The following is a 14848-nucleotide window of genomic DNA, read 5'->3' as shown; positions in this document are numbered from 1 at the left end:
GTACCAAGAAAGCTGCCTTAACTGCATCCTTTAGGATTACCCTTGTGTAAAGGGGACCTCAGGATGCATACAGCTGGCTTACCAGCTACAAGAAAACACCCTTGGCTCCTGCTCTAGGGGCATTCCTGGAAGGGATGTAGATGTGGGCGTCTTTATGCCCTGATCTCCAGATGCTGGAATCATCCTTTGCAGCTGCGCATAATTTAGAGCAGACTGAACTCTACTCTGTGTTGCACTGGGAACCAGGAGCCAATATCTCAGCTACAACAAAGTTCCCTCTCTAGCCTAATATCTATGAGCAGCATTTCCATTAGTACCTCCTCAACATGGAAATAATAGTAGGTCCTTTGCATGTAGTCTAGAATAATATGGGGAAATACATGTTTTAGAATCACACACATTTAAAAACCACTATTTATACAAAAAGTAAAATTCATATCAGACAGGCTAGACCCCATCGTTCAGGGACTCTGTGTTCAGTGGCAATATTTAGCCAGATATAGTCTGTTTGTGAGGCTATTTTAATGTTTTTGTTGACTTTTGGAATACAGAAAGAAAAAGGAAAAACAGTGCTTGGTAATTTTTCAATGGAATTTTGTAATCTTAAATTATGGTAAATGATTAACATGAATCTCAGGGAGTATGGTAAATAACATTTCAGGAAAAGAGTTTCAGGTGTGAAACTTTTTTGGTTTGGCTTCGCACCCTTTGAACTTAGACTAATTAAAAAATATCCTCTTCAATTTGTGGTACACCAAGCAATAGACAGTGCCTGCAGTCGATGAATTGCCTAAGCATAAATTCAGAAAGATGAGCTAAGGTACAAAACTTTTGTAAGTGTATGGCTTAAAATTATTGAATACACTATTACATCTTATAACACAATACTGTAAAGTCGGTTCCTTTTATTGTTCTGTGAAGTTATGAATTCAGTATTTGTGCTTTTGTTGCAGCAATTTTTGACCTCAAACACACCTAAGAGCAGGCAGTTCCTGTGTTCTGTTGTAGGTTTTTAGAATCCTCTTCTCAATAAAGTCAATTAGGTTTGTCATTGCTTCCAAAGGGAGAAAGATCACATTCCTGAATGCATGACTTGACAGATAAGCGAAGGAACAGATTACAAAATTATTTTTTTTAATTGTATTTATTGATAACGTTGAGGCCAAGATTTAAAAACAAAAGCAGAAAAAGAGAAAAAAAAGACTTAAGTTGTGCCCACAAAATATACAGACTCATACGCTCATTGTAATCGTATGTGCAAACACATTTTTACATGCAATTTTCCTGTTGTGCTTCCAAATTTTCATTTGTTCATTCCTATGTTTTGCAGGTACAGGTTAGGTATCCAATGGGGGGAAAACAGACAATACATTGCCAGACTTTAAACAGTTAATTAGTGTTTTAATGTTTCAAAACCACTCCACAGCACTTCCAAGGCAAAATGAAAATTTACAGTTGTTTAGATTGGAAGAGCACACTTAGTTATGTCATGAGCTTTGTTTTAGTTAAAGATATTCTGTATCATTCTTGCAAAACTTTAAATCCCTGATACACTTCATATTTCCTGGGGGATGAAGGGGCATGGGGGTCTCTGTACAAGCACAGTGGATCCTATGCTTTCCCTGAAACTTACTAAGTTCTCCATTAGGGGTCATGGAGTGACAAGGAATTCCCATCCCATAGAAATGTGCTTTTGTCACAAAACTGCAAAACTCTATCAGTCTGAAAAGCTGAAACCGGGAATGAAACCAGGTGTCAAGTACAGCAGAAATGTATATGACTCACCCCAGTTCACCAGCACAGATATCTGTATGCTAGAGGGATTCAGTCTGGGAGAGGGGACCTGCTTGGTTGAATCAGCTACTCCTCTAAGTGCCCTCACTTGGCCCAGCTCCACCCATTTTTGCAATGGCACTGGCCAGCCACTACAAAAATGGACAAAATTATCCTGAATTTTCAAATAGTGCCAGAATATACTGAAGGGGGAGGGAGGGAGGGAAGGAAGGGCCACTGTTCTTAGCAGGATAACTGCTATGAATTTCAGAGACAATGACAAATTCTTGGGCCCTACCAGTGTTGCCATCTCTGCAATAAGAAGTTTGCTGCAGCTTAATCAAATCTTTAAGGAACCCACTCCACCCCATTGCAGCTACCCAGTCCCAGACCTGCCTAGAGATGGTGTTGGACTCCACTCTAACTCTGAGCTGGAAGGGATGTTTTGGAGCCATTGACAACACAGAGAGTCCCATCCCAGCTTAGCAGAAGAAGAGGGTAGGTGCCCAAATAACTGACAGTCTAGGCAAGACTTCTGTCAGCTGACATCTGAAACGGAACAGAGTACAGGCAAAAGTAACCCCTTCCCTATATTGATTGGGGTTACTACTGCCCTAACATGGCAGTAACCATGGCTCCCATAACCTGGTAAGGGAGGAACTTATATTTGTGGAGGACGCTGCTTGAGAGGAGAATGGGAATTCACTCCTTCACCCCATGGCTCTACAAATCCCAATGGATTCCTTATACCAGGTCCCAATGCCCTCAATATTGCCTGACTGATACATGCCATGGTGAGGGGCTGTTGTACCTTTCATTATTGCGTGAAGCAAAGTCAGGCTGTTGTCTTACGTTTGCCCTCATCTATTTTCAAATCTGTCCTTTTCCCAATACCACTGTAAAATATATAGCTATTAAAATTACTGGGCACAAATTAAACCATGAGCCTCCATTTAGGCTTGATAATGAATAAATAACTGAAGAACCATCCATTGTACTGGCTATTATAGTACACCTGTTTTAGTCCAACAGGAAATTGTTTATGATTTGTTTAACAGCGTGGAACAGTGAGAGAGAGAGAGAAGAAAGAATTATTCATTACCGGAGCTGAACTTTCCTGAAATCCTTTTTTGTTCTACAGTGACCTTAAACTAACATAGTTTGCCCTCTGTATTAGCCCAGCATATCCTTTTTAAGTATTACGATACAGTTCCCATTATCAATATAGACAGGTATTTAAAATGTCTATGCTGGTTTCAAGTCAACAAGATCATCTTTTACATATTCCCTTGGACAAAAGTGAGCAAAAAGGTAATAACATTTTCATTCCAGTGAACAAGCTACACAGTTTGATTCTGGTGTTCTCACATCATGTCGTTTGTGCTGGTCCAGCACAATGTACTATAATTGTTCATTGTTAAATAATTTTATTTCTGAAGTTGCCAAGATGATAGAAAATGTAAAATAATTTATAAAATAAACAAATTACAGCAACTAAAAGAAGTTTATTCCACTAGTAATACCAAAAACACTAACCATTCTTATGGAAAATGAACATAAAAACATAGAAATATTTCTCTCATAGCACCATCTACCATATATCTGTGCTAGAGTACTTATATATTTTATTGCTGTACCAGAATCAGGCAGAAAACACACATATCCTGATGGACATCAGCAGGCAATGCAGTGGGCTAGTTTCAAAGATGTTGTGGGAGATAGGATCTTGTTTTTAAGGCACTAGATGCGCTTAATTCCTGGCTCTGTCACAGATTTCCTATGCAAATTGCAGTCTTAGTTCCCCAAGTAATACTTTCCCCACCTAAAAGGAGGTGGGAGGCAGTACTGGGAGGTGCTCAGTTACAACAGTGATAGGAAAGAAAGAGAAATACTAGTAAGTAGGTTTCAGAGTAGCAGCCGTGTTAGTCTGTATCCGCAAAAAAAACAGGAGTACTTGTGGCACCTTAAAGACTAACAAATTTATTTTAGCATGAGCTTTCGTGAGCTAAAGCTCACTTCTTCGGATGCATAGAATGGAACACACAGACAGGAGATATTTATACATACAGAGAACATGAAAAGGTGGAAGTATGCATACCAACAGGCAGAGTCTAATCAATTGAGAGTCTCTGCCTGTTGGTATGTTGATTAGACTCTGCCTGTTGGTATGCATACTTCCACCTTTTCATGTTCTCTGTATGTATAAATATCTCCTGTCTGTGTGTTCCATTCTATGCATCCAAAGAAGTGAGCTTTAGCTCACGAAAGCTCATGCTAAAATAAATTTGTTAGTCTTTAAGGTGCCACAAGTACTCCTGTTTTTTTTTAGTAAATAGGTGTGATTCAGAGTATTTTACATATGGAGTCCAAAGGTTTTAAATTAAAATAACGGGTGGTATACTTTAAAATTTACAGTTTCCTGTTCGCTGCTCTTCTGCTAACTCTGTCTGCTCTTTCAATACTTCAACAGACAACTTCTATTCACCTTTTAACTTGTCCCATTGTGCATGTACATATATACACAATTTACTGCAGAAGCGAGATGTGCTATATATCACTTATCAGTAATGAGTGGATCTTTCAGCATAAAGTAAGTTATGCAACCAAGCTACGAAGACCTGAAAATGGGGTGTGACGGTGCACCCCATAAGGCTTCATGGAAATACGTTTATTAATGTATATATACGACATACCTGGAATATGTTTTATGCTACATATGCCATGTAACATATCTCTGTAAAGGTTATAATCTACTGAATCTATTCATCCTATTTGCATGCATGTGTCATTGTTGTATTCTAAGTTATGAATATTGGCTATGTACTTGCTTGATTTCTAAGTAGCCTTAGTAAAGCATTTGGTCAGCTTCTTGAGAATGGAATGTGCAAATTAAGTGCCCAATCAAGAAACACTTAAAGGACAATGAATCTTGGTAAGTTCCAATCCACATAAGAAGTCTACCTGAGGACATTCAGGGTAGCATGTAAACAATGGCTGCTGCCTGTAAAAACTGAGTCATGCATGGACATGTGACTTGCCCATGTGACTCCAAAACTCCATCTTGGAGCTGGACTTTGCATAGAAGAGAGGAGGGGGTCTCCATCCACAAGAGAAATTCTATTTGAACCCCTTGGAGACCCCTCTATTTGGTCTTCAGCTGGCTCAAGAGACAGTCTCTCCACCCCCACGGATACCTGAAAGAAACTGGAACAAAGGACAGTAACTACAGGGGGTGTGAGTGATTGCTGGACCCAGACTAGAAGGAGACTAGTCTGTAAAAGGAATCTTACTGGAACACCACTCAGGGTGAGATTTTGTCTGTATTCAGTTTTCTTACTGTATTAGACTCAGACTTGCATGTTTTGTTTTATTTTACTTAGTAATTCACTTTGTTCTGTCTGTTACTACTTGGAACCACAAATCATACATTCTGTATTTAATAAAATCACTTTTTACTTATTAATTAACCCAACGTATGTACTAAAACCGGGGTGGTGGGGGGGAACAGCTGTGCATACCTCTCTATCAGTATTATAGAGGGCGAACAATTTATGAGTTTACCTAGCATACGTTTTATACAGGGTAAAACGGATTTATTTGGGGTTTGGACTCCACTGGGAGTTGGGCATCTGAGTGTTAAAGCCAGGAACACTTCTTAAGTTGCTTTCAGTTAAGTCTGCAGCTTTGGAGCACGTGGCTCATACCCCGGGTCTGTGTTGAAGCAGAGACTGGCGTGTCTGGCTCAACAAGACAGGGTGCTCGAGTCCCAAGCTGGCAGGGAAAGCAGGGGCAGTAGTAGTCTTGGCACATCAGTTGGCAGCCCCAAGGGGGTTTCTGTGAGCCAACCCATCACATGGGGTTTATTAAAAACTCATTCTGTATTTTCACACCAAGGTCCCAGATTTGATTCCCAGTTCTGATCTTTACCAAAACAAACAGCTGCCAGCGGCCTTCATCTCCTGAGGACACAGGTATCTTAAGTCATTCAACAGTGATCCCATCAGCCAGTTAAGCAACAGTTCTGTTGTGTAGAGGAATATAGGCACCACATATGGATGCGGTCTGAAGGGAAATCAGTCAAATGGCTGAAAGGAAGGTGGCCATGACATGGGGTTTTGAGGACAAAATATAAAGCAAAATGGGGGGAAAATGGGGATCCTCACAACTCGGACAGAGATATTGAGGACCTTCAGCGGGGGGAATGTTAAGAGGAGACTCCTCCTTCTCTTCATGAACAGAAAAGGGAACATACTTATTTTAATTACACTTTTACTAAAGCATAACATGCAGCTATACTTATACAAAAGGTACAAAACCTACGTGCCAAAAACTTTGGGTATTTTAAAGCTTTGAGTCCAATCCTGCAAGGCAATGAGCATCCTTAACTCCCAAAGAAAGCAAGGGGAATAGAAAGTACTTTGAAAATTTTGAAAAATCCAACCCCTAGAAGTTACACCCTATTGCCTGCAGCAAGGGCATATTCCTTACCTGAGCCACTAATTAAAGAAAATTAAAGAGGAGGGAAAACTGCACAGTCTCTAGCTTTTTTTAATAGTTATAAATTATTCTTACTCATTACTTTTGCCTAGTACTAGTAATAACAGGCAGAAACTACTTTAGACCCATAACAATGGAGCAATGGAAAATGCAGAAACATATGAAGAGAATGCTCAATTATCAACTTTGCAAATACTTGAACTTAGGCAAACACAGAAGTTGTTTCTTGGCAGCTTGCTGGTGCTGTAAATTCCTATCCTCCTGAAACGCTTATATTTTGCTCAAGGGGTTATTCTTAATCTGCCACCAGAACAAGAGAGAAACCTGAATGGCTGGCAAGGCGTTTGCTTTTCTTCCCGAAAGGTTCCATTACAATGGACAGTACAATAATTCATTAGAGCTGTTCTTCCCTCTCAAAAGGCCGCACAAAATAGCCAAGTCCATTTATACTAACAATCAACTTCAATATTGAACTGCCAGAAATGGAATTATTTTAATTAACAACATCCAAGCATCTTAGAACAGAATAATACAGCATATTCTATTTTGTTCATCATAACTTATGCCTGTTCTAAGCAGATGCGAAGGAGGCATTGAGTCTTTTAATTAGGCTGGAGGGAAAGCGGAAGTTAGGACAAGAGCTTTGACTTTAAAGTTGGCTGGGAGGCAGATGTATGATTTGGAATGGAGACTTAGATGCTAGAAGTTTGATAGGAGTCCAGTTTAAAAAAAAAATCACTTTTCCCTCCAGTATTTTATTTTCAAAGCATTAAGCTTGATAAGCCAGATTTACAACAAAGCATCTGGACTACCAGCCTTCAGTAGAAGCACAGGGTATTTTCCATACATGGGGCTTCTGATTTTAGGTTTTAACCCCCCCCAAAAAAAAACAACAATAAAAAAACCCTGATAAAACACCCTCAAAATAAATAAATAACCCACAAACAACAGAAATATACCAGAAATAGTTACTCCGGCTGTGCTGATTTCACCCCTTTTCAGTGCAGTTTGTTTATTCAGGCGCTACCTAGGCTCCCTGGCTTTCACCTAAGGGGTTGTCTACACAGAGGATGTGATTTCCAAATCACACTAACCTGTCATACATAAAGCCATCCCTGTGAACCTTGCTGGTGCACACTAAAGGTCCCCTAGTGTGCTTTAACATAATGTGTTACAGTACAGTAATAACGTATAGTACATGTATATACCAAGGGAAAGTCCCCAAAACACCTCAATTTGTGGACACATCCACAGAACTCAAAAATTGCTAAAATATACCCCCTCCTCAATTAAATTAACCCTCCCCCACAAAAAAAAAAAACAAAAAACCAGAAGCCATATCCATGGAACACTATTAAGCATATTATATGGCTTTGGGTCTTTAATGTTTGTACAAGTGCTTTCGAGATAAGATATACAATGCTCACAATATTTATATAAATTATTTGATCTTAAATACTAGTGTGGAGCAGCTTTTAAGGTTTATATCCATCATGCAAAAATATTCCACGTTTGTGAACCATCATTTTTCTGCATTGTGGGTTGAACATTTGTGAGCCTAGTTTAGTGCTCAAGAAAGGAAGTAAGTCTCCATTCACTACAATGGAGTTACAATCAACTATGCTAATGATTAATTTGGCCTCGTGACTGTAGTCTCAAAAAATGCTAGCAGCCATCAAATAAGAAATATTTTCCGCTTACGCAATCTAATTATACTGTCATATGCTTCCTCCCTCACAGAGTGCTCAATATCTGATAATTAGCATATTAATGGGGATTATTCACATTTTGATTTTTAATTTTTAAGGTTCTATTGTTTGTGGCTTTATATTTTGTTATACTGTATTTGTGCTTATTTCTGGTACTGATGTGTTTTCATCTTCAGATGTCGTCTTTGTGAAGGGTGTTCCTAATATTCTTACCTTACGATTCTTAATTCTTCTCTTTAGGGACTTGTTTGTAAAATATTTCAAGCATTCAAGCCCTTTGATAATTCAAAGGCAGATTATAATATTCATTGATTCCATGTGTTAGTCTCCTTTGTTGAATGGCTGAGCAGGTAAGGGTTTATTTGATGCAGATTTTCTTAATTCTGTTAAACATTCTGATAAAGAGCACACTGCAACATTTTACTTGTGCTCTGGAGAGGATGTTTGACCTGGATTCTATTTTAATGACGAGAGCCATCCATTTCAGATCCATTGATTGGTAGAGAATGATTGTCATTTATAACAAAGGCCATGGGACTGCAGCTCAACCCTTTTGCAGCTATTACTCCAGTCCAGCCTAAGAACCAGAAAACCAACTACTGTCCCTTGGAAACATGTAAGGGTGTTCCTGGCCAGTGCAATCCACAGCTTCCATTCAATGCTCCCTTCTTCAATGGCATGTTAGTTACATGCAGCTAATCTCAGTGGCACATAAGGAGTACAGAGGGCCCCCTTCAATAGACACACATCTTACACCCTACCCCATTCCAGAACAAATCTATTATAAGGCTTCTGTAGTGTAGAGAGCTGTGCATGGACCCTCCTCAAAGGGGCTAGTTTCCTTCATCATGGACAAGCAACAGAAAGAACATAGAAACTAGAAGAGAGTGCATTAGCAGCCCATGTGAAGTGGATATCCTGAAATTGAAACAGTTTCAGTAATTCATGCCTTTGGTAAAAGATATTTATCAGGCATAGTAGAAGGGAAATAATGAATTGGTGAGCAGAAAAAACAGAAGAACTACATGTCCTAGAGCAGGGGTCGGCAACCTTTAAGAAGTGCTGTGCCGAGTCTTCATTTATTCACTCTAATTTAAGGTTTTGCATTCCAGTAATACATTTTAATGTTCTTTGAATGTCTCTTTCTATAAGTCTATAATATATAACTAAACTATTGTTGTATGTAAAGTAAATAAGGTTTTTAAAATGTTTAAGAAGCTTCATTTAAAATTAAATTAAAATGCAGAGCCCCCAGACTGGTGGCCAGGACCCGGGCAGCGTGAGTGCCACTGAAAATGGCATGTGTGCCATAGGTTGCCTACCCCTGTCCTAGAGTAATTTTTTCTCAGTTAGGCTTGTTTCCCTGAGAAGGGTCAAGTCTCCTCAAGAAGAGGATCACTCAAGCAGGCTCAAGGAAAATGAAAAAAGGATTTTTCTTCTTGCTGGATTGTTTTCATTTAAGACTTAGGAAAAGCAGAGCTGTCTGAATATTGAGTATTCTATACAATACAGCTTTCACTGAGTCCTCAATGGAAATGAGCCAGCAAAAAAAAAAAGAAAATCAACAGGCAGGCCTGTCCACATGCTTAAAATAACTACCAAAATACACTAATTGCTTCAATTTTTTTCTTGAGGGACTCCTTTTAAAATATATTTCCTTCATGGGGGGCTTGAATAGTTTTCCCTATACCTTACAGAAGTAACACAATAATGAAGTAGGAAACATTCGGTGCTAGAACAGACAGACACCAGAATGAGATGTGATAAGACTGGCAAAACACCAAAGGAGCAGGAGAGAGAACACTTGACCATTATATTTGGAGTTAGAAATCATTCTATTGGGACGGACCAATAAACATCTGTCCATACTATGATCAAAGGGTCTTCCACTCTCCTACCCCCTCACAACCAGCCCTTCCACATGAAACTTGAAATAAAGAGAATATAAACTCCAACGATCAAAAGTTTTGTCAACCCTGGATGCTGCAGCAGAAGCCATTGTGCTCCAAACTTCTGGCTCCAAATTAGAGATAAAGATTCCACACCATCCAACCCTTGCGTGGGTAGTCAGGGTAAAGCCTACTTACTTAAGGTTAACACAGGGATCATAATCTAGGTATTTCTAAGGCTCCCACCAAGACCAAAGTATATTAATTCCAACAAATGAGCCACTGCTGGGATTTAAACCCACAATCTCTTGTTAATCTTTACCAACTATTCCTCAGAATTGAACTCTTTTAAAAGTTTCATATATGTACTTAACTGACAAACTGTAGAATTATTGTTCTATATAGTTTGTCAACAAGATGAGTTAACTGATCCTGTGTCTCTATGGAAGTCAATAGCATTAGCTAGCTGATTAACATGGCCCAGTATAGCAATGTCTTGTATTTACCTTTTATTCTGTTCAGCGGTTTACTTAATTAAGAGGTATACGGTTTTTAATATTTTATAAACCCAGGATCTGTGTAAATTGCTACTTGGCAAATTTCATTTTGCAAAAGTTTCATTCTCGTGTCAGGTATTTGTTTTATTTGGCTTAACGGAACTGCCATTTCCTTTGGTAAAAGTTTCTGAACAAGAGATCCTTTGTCAGTGGCAGGAAAACTAATCTTTTATCTGTGCTTAGAGGACATTTAGTGAGACGTGCAATTTTGCAGTATTTTCTCTGATTTTATTTTGTGCTCCAACCTTAATTCAAATGAAGGATCAAATTCTACCTTCATTTACACACCCATGCAACTCCCCATGTCACAGACTTTCATGGGTATTTGGTGCTATTTTTAATGCAACTGTTTAGTAGAATTACAAGCAATAGTTAAATAGAATAAAATAGTATATTTTTAAATCAATAATACATGACAAATATGTCAGCAAGAATGAGTGAAATTCTGTGTTTTAAAATTATGTATCTCTATGTAAGCATGTTTATTTTTCTCTTTCACAGGTGCAATACAGCAAATACACAGGTCTGGATGGTTGCCTCCATACACCAGCTCTGCAAACAGACAAAAGCCACAAACCAGATGATCTCCTCACAGGGAATACTCCCATTGGAACAGGACAGTATGGCAGGATGGAAGTAAGAAAAATGATCTACCACCCTACCTGACATAAGAGCATACCAGGGAGGTAGCAAAGAGGCATGGCTGCTCCAATTATTCTTACTGCTGGATGTCTCCATAGGGAGCTGTTGCAGCACAGTGAGAATTATGGCAGGGATGCAAAGAATTCAATAGTGCAAAGATGCCTTAGTCACCCTAGCCACTCCCTCAAACCCAGCCTATGTTGAACTCAGCTCAGTCCTAGGTCAAAACATCAGGGCCAACGTGCTCATTCATATTATGGAGAGCAGTGATCCCCAACCTTTTTCGTCTGGCAGGTGCCAGACGATGAGCCATGGAGGACCGTGGCAGGGGACGAGCATCCACCGAAATGCTGCCGACAAGCGGCAACATCAGTAGGCGTCACCGCCAAAATGCCGCTGACAAGCAGCGTCATCTGGAGGCGTCAGACGACACTGCTTGTTGGTGGCATTTCTGCGGATGCTCTTCTGCCGGCCAGTATGCGGGCACACTTAGACACCCCAGCGGGCACCATGGTGTAAAGAATACCAAATACGGGCTGTCTTTGTTTCATAAGAAACTTGATAGTAAACTTTTTTCTCATTGTCGTTTAGTTTGGTTCATTTTTAATTAAAAAAACAAAGCCAAAAACAAAAAAACAAAAAAAACCACACCATGAAAGTTAACTGAAGTTATTCCACTGTTATGTCATTTAATAGTACTGGGCAAATCTTATGGAATTAGACATTAGCTTGTTACATATTCAACAATTCATTAAGGCTAAAATGCTGTTCCCATCATAAATCTTATTTTATATGATTATAATTTGGATATTTTAATTAACTCCAGGCTGAAACTTGGCATACAATTTAATGCAGAAGAGTATATTGTAGTCTACAAAACTACTAAAAATTGATTAAACCCTTTTCTAGTGCAGGAGATTAAAAAAAAGGGGGGGATATAATTTCATGAATAAATTGCTTTATGACTTTAGAGCCATTTGCATGCAGAACACCTATTGAAGTAAATGGAACTTCTGCATATCAGTGCCCCATAGCCTGCACTTTTGGGCTAACGCCTGTTTGTAATACCACCTGTAAAACGTGTGTAAGGAATTTAAGTCCTCTCTCAACATTAATGTTCTTTTCTCTTTTTTTTTTTCGGGGGGGGTGGGGTGAAGTATGAGGGGAGGAAACAATCACCCTTTACCTTGATCAGATCCTGCCCCAGCACTGGGCTGAACAGTATTGATGAAACAGTTAATGTTTTCATTCTGACTATAAACTCTACCTTTGCTCCATCATTTAGCTACAATGACCTGTATTATCCAAACTGTAAACAGCACATAGGAATAACACACTGAACGTGCAAACAGAGGGTGGCACCATTAAACTCTTTATGTGAGTTTCTCTCCCCCCTTAACCTTATGGCTGATCCCACGGGAACGTTGCTCCTCCTGCAGTTTTCTAGAGAAAGTCAATTCAACGTCAAGGGTAGAAATTAGGTTAAATGGGCCAGATGCACCTGGCCTCAAGGGAGAAGCCCGTTCCAAAGACACATCGGGAAGGATCCTGCAGGATTAACCTATCTACAACCCTTCAGCTGTCAAGTGCAAGTTTCCCAAGACTTATGGGGGCTCCTGCTGGCAGTTTCTATTAGCCAGGAACCCTGCGCCTTTCAGGCGCCGCTTTCTCCAAACCGGCCCGGCTGCTGCTCACCTGCCCTTGGGCGCCTCATTCAACCCACTCACGAGAGTGCAAAACACCCGACCCAAAACAAAGCCCGGCAACTTACGGCGCTGGCACAGCCCCGGCACAGCTGCGAGCACACGGGCTGCCCGCAGCATGGGGCCAGGCCCTCGTTGGCATTTCTGCAGAGAGACGATTCCAGCAGTAAGAAAAGCCAGGAGCGAGATCCACATAATGCGAAGCAGACGGCACCTCTCCCTGTCCTGGCGGCCAAGTCTCGGCTGAGCGGCTCGCTCGCTCTCAGCGCCGCCGGGGGCTCGGGCGGCTGCGGGGGAGGAGGCGAAGCAGGAGGAGGGGCGCACCCTTCGCAGGTAGGAGGCAGGGCAGGGGCAGCGTGCGGCGCCGCATGTCAGGGGGAGCGTAGGGACCCCCGAGCCCAGCGCAAAGCCACTTGGCGGCGGCAGGAGCCAGGTCCTTTCCGCGCAGGGACGGCGGGCGCCTCCATCCGCCCCCAGCCCGGCTCACAAAGGGCTTTTGTCTCCCTCTGCCCGGCGGCGGGGGAGGCACTTGGCAGAGCCCCAGAAGCAAGACGTTAAGCGGCCCCCCCGACTCACTGCACCACCCTCGCCAGGGGCCCGGCCCGCCAGGTGGGCTCTGCCGGGGCAGGGTCGGTGGCCCCGGGCTGCCCCTCCCCGGGAGCGGAGAAGGCTCCAGCCGGCGCGCGGCGTGTGCGGCTCGCGGGGTCCCGCGTTGCTAGGAGACCACCAGCGGCAGGCAGGCAGGGCAGGCTCCAAGCCAGTCCGGGTCTGGGGCGCTGAGCTCCGGCTGCGGCGCGCGGGGCGGGGCGGCAAGACTCCGCCCCCCGCCCGCTCCCTTTTGTTGCGCTGAGCTGCAGAATCCCAGCGCCCCCCTCCCAGCTCTGTCTTCGGCGGTGCGGGCTGCCTGCAGTGCCTCGCTCCAGCGGGGCCGAGCGGGCGCCTGCCTTGGCACAGCGTCCCTAGTCTCCCCCAGCCCCGCCGTCCCTCTGCCATTGCACTCCCGGGACCCCCCCACCACCATCCGGAGTCCTCCAGCCCCCCGCACCTCCTCCCCTCGCCCCACGGCACCTCCCACCTCAGCCCCCGCATCCGTCCCCTCCTCCCATCGCCTCCCCGGCCCCACCACAGCACCTCCTCCCATCGCCCCACGGCACCTCCCCTTTCACCCCGCACCCGTCCCCTCCTCCCATCGCGCCCCCAGTCCTCACCACAGCACCTCCTCCTCGCCCCACGGCACCTCCCACCTCAGCCCCCCCGCACCCGTCCCCTCCTCCCATCGCCTCCCCCCGGCCCCACCACAGCACCTCCTCCCATCGCCCCACGGCACCTCCCCCTTTCACCCCCCGCACCCGTCCCCTCCCGGCCTCACCTCGGCGTTCCCAACACGGCACCCGTCCCTCCGGCCCCCTCCCCTAGCCCCTCGGCCCCCTGCTCCCATGCACCCTCCAGCCGGAATCCTCCATCCCTCTGCACCTCCTCCCCTCGCCCCAGGGCCGCCCAGAGGGGGGCAAGTGGGGTAATTTGCTCCGGGCCCCGCAGGTGCCCCCACGAGAGTTTTTCGGGGGCCCTGGAGCGGGGTCCTTCACTCGCTCCGGGGGTCCTGGAAAACTCTCGCGGGGCCCAGGACCCCGGAGCTTCTTCCGCGCCTGGTCTTCGGTGGAAATTCAGCAGCGGGGGGGTCCTTCCGCTCTGGGACCCGCCGCTGAAGTGCCCCAAAGACCCACGGCGGGGGGTCCTTCTGCCCCGGGACCCACCGCCGAAGTGCCGGGTCTTTGGCCGCAATTCGGCAGCGGGAGACCCCGGCCACCGAAGACCCCAGGTCCCCTGAATCTTCTAGGTGGCCCTGCCTCGCCCCCCTAGCACCCGTCCCATGCATGTGAGGAACTGCAGTTGTCTCCGCAGCCCCCAGATCCTTCGAGACTCCCGTTTGTGCAAAGATGGGAAGATGGCAGTACATCTCAGTCAGAGCCTGCATGGTAGGGCAGATCTGGCAGCAGTGGGTACCATGCTCACTCTAAGGCATCCCACCTGTATGAAGCATGAAGCCGGACCAGGGTACTTGTGCTGAATGTTGGCAT

At 43.8% G+C, this 14848-nt stretch overlaps 1 protein-coding gene across 2 annotated transcripts in view; it reads right to left on the bottom strand.

The window, feature by feature from the left end:
- The window catches only part of ITGB8 (integrin subunit beta 8), an 86537-nt gene extending 73052 nt beyond the window's left edge, over positions 1-13485 (bottom strand). Inside the window, exon 1 of one of the 2 annotated variants that reach the window (XM_039525699.1) lies at positions 12839-13485. In XM_039525699.1, coding sequence (XP_039381633.1) covers positions 12839-12965 — 127 coding nt within the window. In that variant the 5' untranslated portion in view covers positions 12966-13485. The remainder of the gene's footprint in view (positions 1-12838) is intronic. The other variant, XM_039525700.1, reaches the window with a different exon arrangement.
- Positions 13486-14848: the final 1363 nt, after the last annotated feature.

Source organism: Mauremys reevesii, linkage group 2 (genome assembly GCF_016161935.1).
Source record: "Mauremys reevesii isolate NIE-2019 linkage group 2, ASM1616193v1, whole genome shotgun sequence".
In the NCBI taxonomy this organism is placed as follows: domain Eukaryota; kingdom Metazoa; phylum Chordata; order Testudines; family Geoemydidae; genus Mauremys; species Mauremys reevesii.
This window is presented reverse-complemented; position numbering and strand designations above follow the sequence as displayed.